General features: G+C 33.2%; 1 protein-coding gene across 1 annotated transcript; it reads left to right on the top strand.

Annotated features, from left to right (window-relative positions):
• Nucleotides 1–1,315: 1,315 nt before the first annotated feature.
• Nucleotides 1,316–16,817, top strand: LOC115889940 (angiopoietin-related protein 2-like). Its single transcript, XM_030910044.1, has 6 exons — nt 1,316–1,566; nt 3,503–3,716; nt 7,190–7,361; nt 9,940–10,286; nt 14,076–14,309; nt 16,560–16,817. The coding sequence occupies exons 1-6, from the start codon at nt 1,504–1,506 to the stop codon at nt 16,751–16,753; spliced, it is 1,224 nt and encodes a 407-aa protein (XP_030765904.1). The 5' UTR covers nt 1,316–1,503; the 3' UTR covers nt 16,754–16,817.
• Nucleotides 16,818–20,361: the final 3,544 nt, after the last annotated feature.

Here is a 20,361-nt window from a genome sequence, read left to right as displayed (position 1 = left end):
ACAAAAGTGTATTTTCTACGAAATACAAAGTAACATTGAACACAAAATAAACTATAACTTCTTATGGAGAAATTCTCCATAGACATTCTCCAGGAGAATATATGATTTTTTACATCTAAAGGCACAACTTCATAAATCCCCTCTTCCCAGAAGGTATGGAGCAAGGTATGGAGACATCGACGTCTTCCAACCATTTTTAACTAGTAAGTATCAAAAATATCACATAATAAGGAAGAAATTCACAAAATATAGATTTTTTATTTCTTTAAATTGATCAACAAAGTTTTTAGGTTATGTTTTCACTGTTATTTAAAAAAACTACATTAGTTACATAAACTACACATTTACTACTCGACATTTAATAAACTACTTGTGACATGTAGTAAATGTAGTTTATTAATTACTACGTGTAGTTTAACAACTCTGATTTTGAATAAAAGGCGATTTTTCAATAAAATGGCAATCAAGATGACTGGGGTCGCCATGGCAATTTGCTAGTGACACCTATTAGCTATTTTTGAAATAACCTGTTATAAATTTAAATAAAGTCCATAAACTAATGTCGATTTTGAAAATAGCTAATATAAGTGTCACTAAAAAATTGCCTTGGCGACACCAGCACCAGCCATCTTGATCACAATTTTTTTGAAAAATCGTTTTTTATTCAAAATCTGAGCCAGATAGGTATAGGAAACCCTAATATAGTTTGAAAAATTTGAAAAGAGCATTTAAATATGCTTCGACTTGAAATAACGCATCTAGATATGCTTGGAAAAAAATACATAGTGTTGCAATATTTAAAATAGACCAGCAATTTTTGATACCCCTGTATACATTTAAGGAAGCAATCAAATTTTTTAGTAAAGTTTATTTCTCTGGCTTGAAAGTTAGCACAAGAATTAATTCTAAAAAATAATGTACAAGGTGTTGACGAACTTTTTTATTATAGCATTCATATTTGAACATCTTTAAATATCTCAAAAAGTAGAGGTTTTAAACATATTTAACCTTTATAATAAATGCCTTATTTTATGCCAAAGAATCCAAAAATGAAATAAAATACAGGGTGTTCCATAAGAAAAAGTATAACTTTGGTATAGATCTTAGTTCTGACACCCTGAACATTTGAAAATAATTTTAAATTATGCACATTGCCTTCCCACATATACCCATAAAATATTTTGCTTCTACATCTTTCCGTTTTCGTATAATCATCCGAGGCGAATGAGGTGCGCCACCCTGTATAAAGCTATAGCGATGCGCCCTCGATCCCCCCATGGTTAGGATTTGCCATTCAAAATGACTAATCCGTAATGCGGTTGGTTATCGAGAACCGGTATATTACGGGTGAAATATCATATCTCTAAAAATCTATTTTTGTGGGCCACATTTTCATTAACAATTCGAGTACAAAGTAGTCTCATTAAGCGTATGATTGAGCACTTGGCTTGAGACTTCGTTCTTTCAGTCGTACGCGAATTCTTGGCGGTACCCGAGTCAACAATGCTACTCCTGCCCAAGCCGGTTATTTTTAGCGTTTTTCTATGTTTGTTTGGCGTTCGCGAGGTGAGTAACTTTTATACGTAATTTTTGTTTCTCTACTGTATGTTACCGGGTTCTCTTTTGAAGAGAAAAACACTTTTTATTAAGTAGGTATTAACTTTCTAAGAAAAATACATTTTTTATAAAAGTTTTTGGTTGTGTTCTAAAATGGTCAATCCGCGTTTATACTATTCCAAATTTCAATATCATTTTAGAGAAAAAAAAATACATAGTTATTTTTTATACAAGACGATAAAATGGTATTTTATCGTTGACCGAAAAGACGATAATGCAATTTTATCTTCGTGTATAAAACAATATTGCTGGTTGAATTGGGGCCAGAAATGGCTCAAAACGAAATAAGTAAATTACCAACAGATATTCAGGCTGAGACGACAAACGCCATATCCAAACTATATACTATATCTTCCATTTAAATCCGGAATAACTTATGAAAAGGAATACACAAATTTTTAAAAGGCTGTACTTAAACTGCCGTTAAACGGTAGCTTACTAAAATGCCGTTAATAGGTATGACGTCGTTGATGTGACGCACATATATATGGACGCACTTGACGGCTTTATGAAATATAGGAATTTTATAAGGACTAACCAACGCTATCCACCCCACCAAATAACCAACTTAACCAACGCCACTGATAAAAAATATAAAAAACCAATATAAATTAGTAAAAATCAACCAACCCCACCAAATAACCAACTAATCAATGAATTAACACTCTCCAAATAACCACGCTAACGAACCCGCCAAATAACTAAACCAAGTCTGGCAACAATTTTCCACGTTTCTTAATAATAAATAAAAGCTATTTTCGCAATTATAACTCATGTATCTTATAATATTTTTAGTGTCAAAATTTCACCCTTTCGATTGGCCGCCCCCGCTTTAAGCCCGGCGATCGCGCTGGCAGACATGACTATTTCATAATGGCTACACAAAAGGATACTTCACACAAAAAATTAGCCATGTAACGACGATAAGGTTTTTTATGTAGCCAGCCCTTAGACTATAAGATATGAATCAATATATTTCAATAGTTTCAGAAGTTAAAATATTTTCTTGAAATACATCCTAGTACATAATTTTAAGATTTGGACTTAAACAGAGGTCCCAAGTTTTTTATTCTAGGGGCTACAGATGCCCGACGCACTATTGCCGGACCCTGTTTTCCAATATTCTTGTTATAGAATTTGTATTCCATGCTTAATTCATGTTTTCAATAGAAGTTATGTTGAAAAATACTTTGTAAATGAGCTGTTCAATTCGTCAGACAGTTCAAGCCTTTTTTTGCAACAAATAAGATATTGATTGACAGATATGGATATAATATTAAAATTTGAATTGAAAATTATATTTCTACGCCTACTTTGAGGAAGGTTCATATTAGATCATGCAGTATTATTTTATTTCAACGAGACACTCAACAAAACAAACAGAAATTCTTCAATCGGCATTAATAAAGCCTCTTTAGCATAACGTATAGTCACGATACATACAGGATGGCGCCTCTCATACGACGCGGAGGCTCCAAGGAGAACGACAGTTTGAATTGAAATGAAATTTTGTGGGCATATGTAGATTAATTCAGAGCACTTTTTAAAAATATACAGAGTCCTACAGGGTGTCCCCAAAAAAGTTACATATCAAAGTCGTGTTTTTTGTAACGGAACGCCCTATATATTAATTGATTGTCGAATTCTAGAAGAAAAATAAAGCTAAGTTTTATTAGATTAATGGCATTTTATGCAGTGAACAAGAAAGGAAACATTCTGAGCATTTGATTTTAACTAGCTAATTTTTGTCACATGCAACCAAAAACTACCGTTCTCCTTGGAGCCTCCGCGTCGTATGAGAGAGGCGTCACCCTGTATTTAGCCTTAAAGATATTCATCGATGATTTAATTAAGATTGTTTATTATTGACAATATAATCCCGCAGAGTTATTCGTTGGAGAGAGAAAAAACAACACTGGCGTCATCGTGCGATTTAAGAAACGTAGAGAACAGGCTACAGATGCTAGAAAGGAGCCTGCAAGAGCAGATAAACGTTATAAGAAACGAAATAAGGGATAGCTCTAGGTCGATCGAATACCAAAACAGAGCCATCAGGAACGTGGTTGAGGATTACAAGAAGGAAATCAGACGAGTTGTAGGCAAGTTTATAGAATATAAAATAGGGTATACAGGGTGTCCCAGGCTGAGCGTGCATTAGAAGTTTCTAAAGAACTACAATATCTAGATCGGAGATTTTTTGCACATCATTGTTTCACAACGGGATCTATCTATTAAAATATTTTCAATATTGCGGATTGCGGCACTTCCGGAAATACCGGAAGTTGACAACAACTTTCTTATTTTAAATGGGTACCCCCATTTTTATTACATACTTAAATTCTCTGCAAAATGTTATAAATTCTGATATTAAACACTGTATACCTAACATTAATCGTTTTTGAGATAAAAAAATATTTAAAATTTTTCGACGGAAAAAACTGCCTGTTAAAAAAAATTGTATAGCCTAAACGTCCAATTTAGTGATTACCACAGCCACTGTGCCATAAAGAGAAGACATGTAGTTATCTATTTCAAAAATTAAATTGTTCGAATAATAATGGCCGCAGCTGTCAATGAATTGGGCAATTAAAAAATTATCATAAATAATTTTTTTTTCAAATAGAAACCCACTTTTTTATTTCACTAGTGAAAAGGCTTTTCAATTCTGTTGCAAACAAAGCAAGCTACAAACATATACTCCTTGGGAAATTCCCGCCAATAAAATCTAAATAACACCCTAAAATACGAAGAGAAAGTCACGACGAAAGTATGATTCCCAGAAGAAAATGTGGCTGCAAAATGGTCACGTACATCACGTACCATCCGGGACAACTGACCATTTTGCGGGTGTAAAAATAAAGAGTCTTACTCAGTCTCTCACCGACAAGGGGTAGTACCGCCAACGCCCGCGATCGTACCCTGTTACGATTTTCAAAGCTTTCACGCGCCAGTGAACACAAAAGTTTCTGCACCAAGAAACTACTAAAAATACATAGTCCAAGTTAGTCTCTTTCACGCGCCAGTGAACAAAAATTATAAAAGTTTCTGCACCAAGAAACAGCGAAAAATACGCCAGTTATTTTACGTTGCACACACAAGTTAATTTACGTGTCATACACAAGTTTTACGTTTCTGCTCCAAGAAATTCTAAATTTTCCAAGCCAGGAAAATTAAATTATTCAGTAAACGCGGAAGGTTAGTGCTAGGTAACTACTTTTTCCGAAATCAGCATTTGTCAGTAGTATTAAGCTAGTTATAGTTTTTTTTCCTAGACAATAAGCTTCCGAACAGTGAACAGTGAGTGCGACAAAGTGTGTAAACCGACCAAAAGTGTGTGAAATCGACCAAAAGAAGTTTATAGCGCAGTATAATATAACCCCTAGGTATTATGCTGTGGTCAGCTGTACCTTTTCACCTAATGTACGCTCAGCCCGGGACACCCTGTAGATCATCTCTAGAATTCTATTTGTCATTTCAATAATTTTAAATACCCTGTGTACATATTGCCACTTTCCTTAAAACCCTTTTCCTTAAAAAAGTATTTTTAAGTCAATTACATAGAAAACGTATTTAAAAAAAACTATTTTTAACTAGCAATAAAGATAACGATAATATAATTCAATGACACTCTAATTCAGGACATTGTACAGGGTGTCCGTGAAACTATTGTTTACATTTAATTAGTTCTAATCAAAGGTTTTAATAGTAGCAAATATACAGGGTGTGATTCTGTACTCGTGTGGTATAATATCTCGGCTATTTTGGATTTATTTGAAAAACGGTAAAGAGAAAATATGTTTCTTTTTTCGAGATCTACCAGCCCTGAAAATATTTGCGCTTATTTAAGACTCACCCTGGTATAATAACTATTATTACTATACAGGGTGGTCCGAACTGTATTCCGGAAACTTCGGCAACATATTTTACAGTTAAAAATAAGTAAAGAAGTTCGTATAAAGGTATGTCCTGAAATGCTTGGGTGTAGAAGTTTCATTTTTATTTCGATTTTTCCAAATAATTTCTGAAGTAACATTAATATTTGGGCGAAAATTTGTGCTTGGGAGTTTTTTGACATGAGAAACTTGATTTTGATGTCAATATGACTCCTACTTGTAGAGGGTGCCACCTACATATTTTTTAACTGGTTTGGAGAGTAATAACTTTTCGTCGGTACCTGTATAAAACTACTGAGTAAAAAATATACATTTTTGACGTTTTTTACCTAAAAAAGGTCTCTTGGTAAAAATCCCTACGAGTAATGGTTTTCGAGATATTTGGAATTGAATTTATCAATACCTGTCATCATTGACATAAATTAAACACCTACATATTTTTTAACTGGTTTGGAGAGTAATAACTTTTCGTCGGTACCTGTATAAAACTACTGAGTAAAAAATATACATTTTTGACGTTTTTTACCTAAAAAAGGTCTCTTGGTAAAAATCCCTACGAGTAATGGTTTTCGAGATATTTGGAATTGAATTTATCAATACCTGTCATCATTGACATAAATTAAACATGTTGACTAAATAGTTATTAGACTGAAATTATAAATTTTAAATGTTTTTTTGCTAAAAGTTCAACAGAAACTGTTTTCTCGTCATTTTTTTTCGCAGAAAAAATTATGATTATAGATATATATGATATGATATAGAAAAAATTAAAATTTACTAAATTTATTATTTCAGTCAAATAACTATCTAACTCCTACGTGTTTATTTGTTGTCAATAATGACATGTATTGACTATTTCCGTTCTAAGTATCTTCAGAACGGTTGCTCGGAGCGATTTTTACTAAGAGATATTTTTTACGTAAAAAGTCACGGAAATGTATATTTTTTTACTCAGTAGCTTTATACAGGTACGGACGAAAAGTTATTACTCTTTAAAACAGTTAAAACAAATGTAGGTGGCGCCCCCTACAAATAGGAGTCCTATTGACATCAAAATAAAATTTCTCATGTCAAAAAACTCCCAGACGCCCATTTTCATCCAAATATTGACGTTATTTCAGAAATTGTTTGGAAAAAATCGTAATAAATATAAAACTTCTACACCCGGTATTTCCGAAACTAAGCATTTTAGGACATATGTACATTTATACAAACTTTTTTACTTATTTTTATCTGCAGAATATGCTGTCAAAGTTTCCGGAATACAGTTCGGACCACCCTGTAGATTTAGATTTAATTTATTTTAGTAAGTTTAGTTTACACTTAAAGAGGTATTAACTTGCTTTCGTTTTACATCACGTTGGAATTTGAAAATTACCTCTCGAAAATTCATTTCATCCAAATAATAAACTAAATATACTCCAGAAAAATAAACTAATATATCCTGTTCCTATCCATCAAGTTTAAACTAAAATACCTCCTAGGTATTTTGATTACGATATTAACAATCTAACCAAATTTTACTTATAAAACGCATTTAAACATAAAATTTAATTCTAAAGTTTTTCAAAAAACGAATGCAATAAAAAATAATGGTTATTTATTTCAAAGGTCACTGTGACGACGTTTTTTTCACCTTCTCATGCTTTTATTGCTTTTAAATTATGTATTATTTTTAGAAAGACCTCGTAGGTATGATATTAACCAGCGCAATCCAAATGAGAATAAAATCGACGAAAGAATTGACGAAATCGACAGAGGTGTCAAGTTGACTATTGCCACATTGCGACTGCTTAGCTCTGACGTTGCCAGTCTAAAATTCAATGTATCGCGATTAGAAAATAATACAAAGTAAGTATGAGTTTAATCTACCTACAGGGCGAGTCAACGATAGTTTAAAATTCGTGAATTACAAAAATAATTCTAAATAATCGAAAACTATCGACCTATTAGCTTGACAAGTGTCATTTGTAAGTGTCTGGAGAAAATCGTGGCAAGGGAGCTGACTGATTTCTTTTTGGCGAACCAAGTGATACCACCTGAACAACATGGTTTCCTTCCTCGGAGGTCTACAACAACCAATATTCTATCCAGGCTTCAGCAGTGGACCTTGGCACATGACATCATGCAACCGACGGATGTCATTTACCTAGACTTCGAGAAGGATTTTGACAACATCCCAGCTGATTACTTGATATGCAAGCTGGAACATTATGGTGTTAGGGGACGTATCTTGGCATTGATAAACTCATTTTTGCGAGACCGTACTTTCCAGGTGCGTGTGGGATCAGCACTTTCAGACGAATACTTGGTTCACAATGGTGTGCCACAAGGCTCAGTATTGGGCCCGCTACTATTTATTATTTGCTTGAGTGACTTATACCCTACCCTTAAAACCAACTATACATATCCTTCGCCGATACAAATGTGTACTGCAATCCCCTAACTGAAAAAAATTTGCTCCAAGAAGACTTAACAACCATTAAAGCGTGGACGAATATCTGGAAAATGCCACTGAACAACTCAAAATGCACCATTCTCCACATTGGCCCTAATAACCCACATCAACGATACTATCTGGAGCAGACAGAAGTCTCAAGTGTGCAACATCAAAAAGACCTCGGCATTGAAATTGCGGAAAATCTGAAGTGGGAATACCATATAAATCGCATAGTTAAACAAGCCAATACAATGATCTACTTAATAAAAGCAGCATTTGCAAACAAATCTGGCGAGATGATACTCAAGTTGTATAAGTCATGCATTAGACCAAAGATTGAATATGCACAATGCATATATGGAACCCCTATTATGCCAGGGACATTGAAATGCTTGAGCGTGTTCAGCGGAGGGTCACTAAGATTCCTTTGGAGATGAGGAATTTGCCATACGAGGATCGACTGCAAAGGCTTGGTCTAACAACTCATCGTGAACGGAGAATTCGTGGCGATCTCATCGAGACATTCAAAATTACAAGTGGCTACTATGGATGCGTCAAGAACATCTTCCGTATCAGTGAAACGCACAACCTTAGGGGACATAACAAAAAATTGGATAAAGAACGCTGTAACAAGCTCTTAAGGCGGAACTTTATTACAAATAGAGTAGTGTATAGCTGAAACAGGCTCCACTATGATACAGTGAATGCTATAAGTGTAAATACATTTAAGAATAGACTTGATGTGGAAATGAAGAGCTGGAACAACCTTTTTATTCACTACATGTGATCGTAAACTGTGATGTTAATTTTGATTGGTAATTTGTTTTTTAATTGAATGTACGCAGTGCAGTATTTATTTATTTATTTTTACAACTGTGATAGATGAATGTGATTATGTGATTCAATAGTCTCATCGGGTTTTACCCGCCTACTATTGATTTTTGGAATAATAATAATAATAATAATTTTAATTTTCTTTAGTTTGGTATGACAAATATCAAAATTAATATTTTTTTGTTATTATACACATGCCGGTTTACCTGTAATTTAAAACGAAAGACAATCTAGAAAACTGACGACAGTTCTTCTGTCAGGTATGATGGTTTAAAGATTAGAAGTTTTACTTGTGGTTTTAGAGACATTTTTGGCAAAGAAAATGGAGGAAGGATCGTAATTTCCGAGCCAACTGGACGCCGTTTTTTCGATCATACGTTAGCATTGCACTTAGTGAAATTAAAATAGGGAAATTTACTACAATATTGTATACCGGCTGTTTCTCAATATAACCTATTGTATTATAACCCCCTTTAACTTTTTTATTTTTTCAGATAAAAAAAAACAAGATTTGGTATGTTAGTATATGACAGAAATTATTATGATTGGTTGATGTATTCAATTGTTTTCGATCATTTCCTCTTTCACCGGAAATGACAATGATTTTTGATTTTTAAATGACACCCCCGGTATTTTTTTACTGCATTTGACAGAAAATGACACTGAATAGTCATATATCAACTATTGACATTTTCACATTTGGTTTATTTGAAATTGTAACATGCGGTTCATAACGACAATTTGACTCCAAATACGAAGTGTGTTTTACTAAATTATTCGTAAAAAAATGCTTTTACAAATATGCTAATGATCCACCCTCGTTCCATTTGGAAAAAATGAGATATGATTAAAAATACGATTTGAGCACCTTTTAATTGGCCAGGACAAGGCACATTAGACGATCAAGTCTATTTTTCCAAGGCTCCTTGATTAAAAATTAGTGTTTTTAACACAGCCATGGCACTCTAGATGGAAATTTAAAATACGATTTTTAAGCGAAAATGTCAAAAGTTGACATATGATATGTCATTCTATTCAGAGTGTCATTTTCTATCGAATAAAGTAAAAATATACCGAGGGTGCCATTTAAAATTCAAAAGTTGTAGTCATTTCAAAATAAAAATATCTGTATGTATGCTTTTTTCTTCTTTTTAGTTCTCTGTTGGACAAAATTGACGTCCACTCGGCCATAGACACCGTTTTTAGTGCGCAATCTCCGAAATCCACAGAGCCGTCTAGCGGAATTCCGACGAACTGCGCATGGCTGAAACTGAGAAACGTCACCGTCCCTTCCGGTGTATACCTGATTCAACCGGAAACCGCGGAACGACCGTTTCCGGTCTATTGCGAAATGCAGACGCAAGATGGCGGCTGGTCGGTCATCCACAACAGATACCAGGGCAGTCAGGACTTCGCTTTGGGATGGCAAGACTACAAGAATGGATTCGGCAATATTGCCGGCGAGTCGTGGCTCGGTTTGGAGAAAATTCATCAGCTAACAGGTGTGTTACAGAATGTAGAATGAGTAAGGGGGGGGGGTAAATCACTGCGACCTTAAAAATCTATTGTATCCCCCTTCCTTGAGTCATCACACAATCTATAACCCATATAACACAACACAATCCTATAGATATAATAGATGGGACAAAAAAAGTCATCTTCAAGACATCCCTAGGCAAGCCTTTTACGATTATTTGGGATATTTATTATTTATAGGATAATACAAGGATGATGTTGGGAGCATTATAGAATATTTTTAGGACATTATATGAGGACTGTTATTTGACAATACTTACTTCATCCTTAGTTCATAGTAAAAACGTTCGCGATTTAGTTTTATTTAGCCACATTTTGACGTTATTCATTGGATATTTTTATTAACAGGTCTAAAATATACCTACATATTATGTCAAAATTTAGAAGTTTATTTGTATGAGTTAAGAGCTTTCAATTTATACTGTACCATCGAAAAAAAAACGGCGTTCAATTGGCTTTAAAATTACGATCGATGACATTCCCCATATAATTTTACATACAAAATAACAGCAATCTTCATTTCCAAGCCACCTCTGACGCCGTGTTTTTCGATCTTATGGTATTATAGTGGTATTATACCAGATTATACTACCCTTTATGGAGTCTAGCAGTTTATGTCTAGCAGCAACAGTTTACATCAAAGTTAGCACACAGGATACAGGTATAATTTCTAACACCACACATTCCAGAAATTCAGAATTTAAACACAAAAATAGGATTTCTGTTTGAATAGATCAAACACGAAAATGGGTTTAGGGATAAAGAACAAGCGCTTTTCAACAAATTTTCACCTATAATTTAGTCACAAATTTTTCATTGTGAGACCCTGAGTCGTTCGTCGTTTTTTGACATTAGTTGAGGTTAGGATAGAATTTCTGCTAGAACAAGGCTAGAACTATGAGTATATGAAAAAACTAAGTCAAACTCAACCAGTCTTGTTAGTTTCAGTTATTTTTAAGCTCAATCAATATCGACACACGGCCGCATTCACCTCGAATTTCACTAAATCAAAGAACTGAATAATACACGATGCAAAAACAAACAACTGTCGAGATGGATTGTGGGAATTTTTTTGCGCGGGCTTTTTAAATTCTCTGTATTACTGGGAGTGGCCAAGCTCATAAATATCCAGATTATCCAGAAGATACCAACAGGATATTTTGTTGCCTTGACGTAATATATATCTATCTGTATGGTTTATTGCATTTTATGTAATATAAAAAGTAGTAAATATCTAGACGATATTGTTAGGATATTTTATTATCATGAGCATGTTTGGATATCTCAGCTGGATGTACATTAGATATACGACAGAGATATCCATAGGATATTCAATTCTGAGACATCTACTGGATTTCAGGATGTCTGGAGAATATCCTATAGATGTTTATAAGATGATCTTATAATGGGACATTCCGACATTCTATGAAAATCCTGCGGATATTGTGTGTTATATGGGAACCCATCATACCCCTGTTGTAGGGAGTTTTAGTAGTTAAGTTATTAGTTTAATTTTTGTTAAATTAACAAAAGGTATATCACACAGCCACCCTAGATTTTTTCAAATAATAAAGATCTACTGACGCAAAATCATAAAAATTAAAATATCTAGGAAAACCTTTGTCTGAAGGGTAGGCAACCTTAATAATATTTTGAAGATATATAAATTCCCCATTGAACACTGAAAAAATATACTGGGTGTTCCATTTAAAATAAAGGAGTAACTTGCTTTTAAAAGTGACTAATATTCCATATTAATTTTGTCTCACCCTGTATAACTTTTCGGGTCAAATTTTAATTTGGTTTAACATACAATGGTTACTGTAATTAAATATCAGGCTATACAAGGTCAACTAAAATTTAGGTAGCTGTTATTGAATTTGAAAAATTACTCTTCATTTTCACAAAATGTGAAATATGTCAAAATCCTTAGATTTTAGGTATATGCTTCTTTAATGAAACTCACCTTTATTTTTTTTCTAAAATCCGAAAATTAATTAATATATAGGGTGTTCCGTTAGAAAAAACACAACTTTGATGTGTAACTTTTTTTGGGGACACCCTGTATAACTACATATATTTTTAAAAAATGCTTTAATAAGCAGCAAAATAAGCACATTTTTGCAGTTAACCTACATTTGCTGTTAAAATTTCATTTCGATATAAACTACTGTTCTCCTTGGCGTTTCCGCGGCGTATGAGAGGTGTGGAGAGGAGAGGTGGAGACCCACCCTGTACAGGGTGGATCAAATTCGACGCTTTTAAATGGAAACACACTTTTCTGTAGGAGATAGACAAAAACTAATATCGGTGTCTGGAGCTCAATTTTCATCAAAAACAAGATAGTGAAAACCGCATATCGATATCTGTTACCGTTTCGGAGTTACGGGGTGTTTTTCAAAAATATGCATTTTTAACAAATCGCTGTAACTTTTTTTCTATGGAAAATTTTGTATTTTTATGAAAACGTTTCCAAAGCACCTTTTTACGTAGAATTTAATGGTTTAAGTATAATTTTTTTAAAATTAATAATTTAAGAATTATCAACAGAAAATTTGATTTTTTATATGGGACACCCTGTGTATTTTTACTTTATTGAAAAGAATTTAAACTTACCTTTCTAAAAATATAACACAGTTGATATTTTGCTCGATTCCTCTTCGAGATATAGAGTATATAAAAATTCGCCCGCTTTAAATAAGTAGGCTTTGAACCTTACTTTGAACGACACCGACTGTAATGCAAAAAAATTCTAGCTGTGAGCATCAATTAAAACGGAAATAATATTTGCTATGGGAGATGCAGAATTTTATAACAATTTAAAATATATTTAACCAATCAATACATTTAAACTATATCTAATAACAATAAAAATAAGTAGCAAACCAAGACATGAGTTTTTGCTACAGGTGTTCATTTATATCGACCGTCTTCTGTTATGGGTAGACGGGGCAGTTTTTGAACATTTCTCGCGGTATTCATTAACTCAGTGGGGGTGAAAGATACCCTCTCATAAGTGCTAAGTATTTTTAATTCTTGTCTCGATTATAAGGAAGAATAAGGGACCTTTATTCTTCCGCAAATATATCCATAGGATTAGATCCATGGGTACTATTGGATAGTACTTGGTTAGCTATCCAATTATTCTTGAAATTGGCTGCAAAAATTTGCTGATAACTTCAGCGTTCAGAGGCGATGCGTCGTCTTGCCGGAAAAATATGTTTTAGAGTTCCATTAAAGGCATATCATCAATAAGGGGCCCAAAGCCTACTAGTTAAAAGTGGCGAGCTTTTAAAAATTCTGTATTTCGAAGGGGATTATAACAAAATATCAAGTGTGCTATATTTTTGAAAAGGTAATTTTAAATTCTCTTCCAGTTAATTAAAAAATATATACGGTGTCCCAAATAAAAAATCAATTTTCTGTTGATAACTCTTAAATTATTCATTTTAAAAAAGTTATACTTAAACCATTAAATTCTACGTAAGAAGGTGCTTTGGAAATATTTTCATAGAAATATAAAATTTTCCATAGCAAAAAAGTTATAGCGATTTGTTTAAAATACACATTTTTGAAAAACACTCCGTAACTCCGAAACGGTAACAGATATTGATGTGCGGTTTTCACCATCATGTTTTTGATGAAAATTGAGCTCCAGACACCGATATTAGTTTTCGTCTATCTCCTATAGAAAAGGGTGTTTCCATTTAAAAGCGTCGAATTTGACCCACCCTGTATAACATTATTTTTTTTAGGTAGCAACCTGAATGAACTTCTCATAGAGTTGATCGATCCAAATAATATCAACAGATTCGCCTATTATTCGTCGTTTAGCGTTGGATCAGAAGAGGAAGGCTACGCCCTCAAAGTTCTGAGCGGGTATCAGGGAAATGCCGGAAATTCCTTGATGTACCACGCTGGAAGCAAGTTTAGTACCATGGACAGAGACCAAGATACCTGGCATGAGGGAAACTGCGCACAATCTCACAGTATGTAAAAAAGTACTATTTTAGTATTGTTAACGTGTAATCTATACTAGTATATAAAATCCTTATAGTCTAAGAGCTGGCTACATAAAAAACCTTATCATCGTTACATGGCTAATTTTTTGTGTGAAGTATCCTTTTGTGTAGCCATTATGAAATAGTCATGTCTGCCAGCGCGATCCCTGGGCTTAAAGCGGGGGCGGCCAATCGAAAGGGTGAAATTTTGACACTAAAAATATTATAAGATACATGAGTTATAATTGCGAAAATAGCTTTTATTTATTATTAAGAAACGTGGAAAATTGTTGGCAGACATTTTTCTAGTCGCTAAAATGCCGACAGACAACGCGAAAGAAGCATCAAATTTTAAAAATTTTTAAAAAATGAAATTTGAAGAATGAAAAAAATTATTTTAAAAGCCGTATGCAAAAGGGCAGACAAAAAGATCGTGGCTCAATCAGCTGCAGACAGTTATCAAAAGCGCCATATTATTCTAGCGCTTAATTCAGGGAGCGCTGGCCGCCTCATCCATTTAAGTATAGATAAATCATATACGATTATATTATAAATATATTTTTTTATTATTTCAATAACGATTTTTTTGTCTGCCCTTTTGCATACGGCTTTTTAAATTAATTAACAATAAACATGACATTCCACCAACCGACATGCATGTATGCGATGATTTTCTTTTGTCAAAAATCTATGCCTCTTTCGCGTTGTCTGCCGGCATTTCATCCACGAGAAAAATGTCTGTCGACAATTTTACACGTTTCCTAATAATAAATAAAAGCTATTTGGCAATTATAACTCGTGTACCTAATAATATTTTTAGTGTCAAAATTTCACCCTTTCGATTGGCCGCCCTCGCTTTAAGCCCCGGGATCGCGCTGGCAGACATAACTATTTCACAATGGCTACACAAAAGGATACTTCACACAAAAAATTAGCCATGTAACGATGATAAGATTTTTTATGTAGCCAGCTCTCGGTCTATTAAGTGACTGACTCACTGATTAATCACGATCCTGCTCAAACTACTCAACGTAAGAAGCTCAATTTTGGCATACAGGTTGATTGTAGGGTGTAGAGGTTCCATAAGAAGGGATTTTTCGAAATTCCAGTACCAAGGGGGTGAAACCACCCCTTATATTACAATATTTTTTATTTAAAAAACGGTCAAGTTTCCGAAAAAACGCTTAAACAAGTATATTTTATTTTGTTTTTTTACACATTTTAAGATTTTTTAAAAATGTATACAGGGTGTTTCGAAAAATCTGGTCATTGATTAATCACGACCCTGCTTAAAGCGCTTGACGTAAAAAACTGATTTTTGGAATACGGATTGACTTTAGGGTGTAGAGGTTCGATAAGAAGGGATATTTCGAAACTCGAATTCTAAGGGGGTGAAACTACCCCTCAAATATTAGAATAAATTTTGATTTAAAAACCGGTGAGTTTTTCGGAAAAACTCTTAAACACAAATATTTTATTTTGTTGTTTTACATATTTTAAGATTTTTTATAAATTTATACAGGGTGTTTCATAAAATTTGGCCATTGAGTAATCACGATTCTGCTTAAACTACTTGACGTTTAAAGCTGATTTTTGGCAAACGGATTGACTGTGGGGTGTAGAGGTTCGATAAGGAGGGGTTTCTCGAATCTCACATTCCAAGAGGGTGAAAACGCCCCTCAAATATTACAATATTTGTTATTTAAAAAACGGTTAGTCTTTCGGGAAAACGCTTGGACACGTATAATTTATTTTGTTTTTTACATATTTTGAAATTTTTTAAAAAATTATACAGGGTGTTCCAAAAAGTTGGGTAATTGATTAACCACGATTCTGCTTAAACTGCTTGATGTAAAAAGCTTATTTGTTGCAAACGGATTTTTCGAAAGTCAAATTCCAACGATATGAAACTACCGCTCAAATATTACCAAGTTATATAATAATATCGCCATATTGTTTTTCTCATGCTGACATAAATGTGGGAAAATTTTATCCAGTTTGTATGTTAATGGAAATTCTTGCTTTGCTTTATCATCACCATTACAAATGATTAATTCGTCGCAAACGAAGTCGCGGGTACACGCTAGTTGTGAATAAAATATGACTAGAAAAAAACGTCCGAGATGGCTTAGAAATGAAGATTGCTGTCATTTTATATGGAAAATGTCATCGATCGTCATTTCCAAGCGAACTGGAGGACAACAATATACAGGGTATATATTATTTCAATATTTTTAGATGGCGGCTGGTGGTACAAAAGTTGCGATAAGAGCAATCTAAACGCGAAGTACATGCCTGGGAATCTGCCAGATTTAATGCTGTACCAAGGAATGTACTGGGGTGAGTTTGGTGGACCACAAGTAGGACTCTTGCAAGCGCGGATGATGATCAGACCTTCATCTTACCAAGTACCTTCGCCAGAGGTCGCTTAAAATTGCATTTTTTGTGTTATATTGCCATAATGTACTGCCAAATAAATATATAAATATTTTTTTACATTATCGTTTATATATCTTCTCAAATTTCAGCTTTACATAAGCTGTATGTGTTCGTTGTTTTTTGTTTTAAGCAAGATACATATAAAGGCTGTTGGGCAATCGTTCAAAAATTGGTTAACAGTTCAATCAAATTTTAATTTTGACACTGATCGATGTCCGTCAATACAATTATAACCCCTAATCAAATGACAATAACGATTACTAAAAACAAACCTTTCAGGGATTCACCCTATATAATAATCGACAAATTTTTTTAGAGAGAGAGAGAGGTATTGGTTTATAGAGCGCGTCAACAGCGAAGGTTTTTAGCGCTCAATAATAAGCTTTAGTTAATATGAGGTTATTTTAAATTATTAGAAATTAAAGTATTTTCGTTATGTTGATGCTGTCTAAGAATTCCATAACTTTATTAATCTACGAATTGTTAAAAGGCGCGAAAATATTTTCATAGGTAACAGCATTAAAGAATCTAGACCTATGGGAGGCAACAGGTAAGCATTCAAAAAGAATGTCTCATTGACATTAAATTATTGCATAAGGTGCATTTCGGAGTGGGTTCATTTCTGATGATATAGGATTTCGTAAGATATGAGTGTCCTGTGAGGGTTATAACAACTTTACAGAAAGATCCGCATGCAAGAGAATATATATTAGGTCGTTACCAGCAATGTCAGAGTATCCAGGAATCCACATAAACTTAACGACGTGAAGTCGTAATTAAATTTAATATTGTAGTTTCTTTCATTAAGTTTATAGACTAGATCTCGAATGCTGCAGGTTAGAGATTTTTTGGGGGTTAAAGAAGCAATACTGTTGAGGGAATTAAGTGAATCAGATAATATTAATGCTTTAATCGGTGGCATGCTCCGAATTTGGATAAGAGCCTGATAAATAGCTGTGAGTTCAGCTGTTAAAATGCCAAAGAAATTAGGTAATCTGTTTTTTTTTATTAGCAACCGAGCTGTAAAAAGCACAGCCAACACCTTGGTCAGATTTCGAGCCATCAGTGTAAAACAACTATATAGTCTATAAAATGAATAACTTTGAATTTTGATCGTTATTTTTTACCAACATGGCAAATATAAAATCCCTCTATCAAAAAAATTACTGATATTCTTTAAATTGAGGGCCTGAACGAATCAGATAGGTAACTCTTTTTACTTTCGTGAAATAGAAAAGGAAAATAATAAAACAAGTGACAGTTCTTCCTCTTCTTGCAAAAATCAAAACGAAATGTCATAATTGACAAAAGTAAAATGTCATCAGCTTTTGACATTTCTAAATATTAGACCAATGCCGTCTCTAATAGAACAGCCACAGAGCGAGATTTTTGACGTCACGCTAGTTAGATACTACGGATTAATAAATATGTTGTAGAATACATGGAAAACGTAATCATTCCTCGTATTTTTGGTTTGTATTTTAAAAATGATATAGTTTACATGAAATATACATAATATACCAGTTAATAAATACAATATAATATATACCTATTTATAGTAATAGATACTTTGGCAAATAAACTATGAACCATACAAATGCAGCAAATGTTTTACAATATACAAATATTGGGTAAAATGTAAAATATATTTTAAATTTTGGGGTTTGAAAATCGATCTAATTTAACAAAAAAACATTCAATATCTACTAATAGTGTATTATTATTTGCAATCACAAAATTTATTTATATATTATAATGTTTACTGCAATTAATAAACTAATATAAACTTGTCAAAAGATGACCACATATTTTTTTTAAATTATTATTCTTAACACAAAAACTATCTACATTGACTATGGAGTACGATTTCAGCCATATTGTAAAACATTTGCTGTATTTGTACGGTTTATAGTTTATCTGCCAAAGTATTTATTACTATAAATAGGTATATATATTGTATTTATTAACTGTATATTATGTATATTTCATGTAAACTATATCATTTTTAAAATACAAACCAAAAATAAGAGGAATAATTAGTGTTGTCCATGTGTTCTACAACATACTTATTAATCCTAACTAGCGTGACGTCATAAATCTCGCTCTGAGGCTATTCTATTAGAGACGGCATTGCGTCAGCATGGCCGCAAGTTGATAACCTAATAAAATTAACACTAGAAAAGCCCGCGGGAATTGTCAAATTCAAAGTTATTCGTTTTACAGACTATAGTCACGATATTTTTCGTCTAAAATTTGTATTAGACTAGTTTTGTAAAGATATCTGGATGTTTCAGATTTTTTTTTAGTTTACAAAGTTCCATATTAACACAGATTATACAGATTATAAACTTATCGTCAAAAGCATTGTTTTTCGTGGTTCAATTTTTGGAGTCGCGCACTAGTTAGGTTACTAGTTTGCGCACATAGCACGCCCACTTATGGCCTCTAAAATTGTGCACAGCGCCTGACCGGCCCTGTTATTACGCTGTTTAAACAGGAGTTTATTTTTGCGCACAAGAAAATTTACTCGTTTGCTCATCGTCATAAAAAACAATTTTCATAACACGAATTAAGGACAAGATTTTTATCTGTATACTCATAGGATACCTAATCTGTGATATTAACTGAAATAGGATCCTTCCAAATCTTCTTTTTAGAAAATATATACAGGGTTGCTGATATGTATGGGAACGGTCGATTATTAGGTAAATATACGAGGTACCGCAAAAAGTTAAATATAAAAGTTATAGGGTTTTTAATTATAGTCTGTCCAACGAGAAGATCCTTGACAGTGATAGATGTGTCTGTCATTTTAATTTTCAAAGTAGTTTATTTTACTTTACAAAGAAATAAGTTGGTACAACTGGAACGCATAGCAGGAAATTAATATATTTAAAATTTGGCTGACAAGTGATTACTTCAAAATATTGTGAAAAAACTGTATAAAACTGAAAAAATGTAATCGAGTTATTTTATTTAATAAAAAACGGTATGTGTTAATACAAAACAAACAAGAACAAGACACCATGCTCATACCAAAAAATATAAAAAAGAACTATTTCTTACTTTCAAGCTTTATGAAACTTCCCGCATTTATGATTATATTTATCAATATAACTTATGTACAAATACAAATTTGTAATATTCCACTGGAATAAATAAAACAACATAAATAAAACAAACTATTTTATTAATAACACTTACCAAATTTTATACCCTAAACGTTGATTAATTAACTTTAATCTTAATTTTTTTAAACCAGTACCTTTTGACCATTACATACTTGACCAGTACCATTGTTTTTCTGCAGTACTAAAATCCATTATTTACCTATCGTGTGATGTCGATATTTTACAGCTACTCCAGTTTTTAGTATGTGTTTGGTATGGTCCTTCTTCCATATTCGAGATGCACTTATCTACGACGAGATGGTATACGAACTTTATTGATGGTAACTTTATTGGTGTATAAGACTTTCTGCCTGGGCAGCGAGTATTAACCATAAACTGTGCTCTGGGTCTACAGTTAATTTTCACTCGATTTTGCCTCCACTTGACTTCAAAAGACACAAAACACACGTAATAACACGAATCAAAATGCA

This window comes from Sitophilus oryzae, unplaced genomic scaffold, assembly GCF_002938485.1.
Source record: "Sitophilus oryzae breed Bouriz unplaced genomic scaffold, Soryzae_2.0 scaffold_857_pilon_pilon, whole genome shotgun sequence".
Lineage (NCBI taxonomy): Eukaryota > Metazoa > Arthropoda > Insecta > Coleoptera > Curculionidae > Sitophilus > Sitophilus oryzae.
This window is presented reverse-complemented; position numbering and strand designations above follow the sequence as displayed.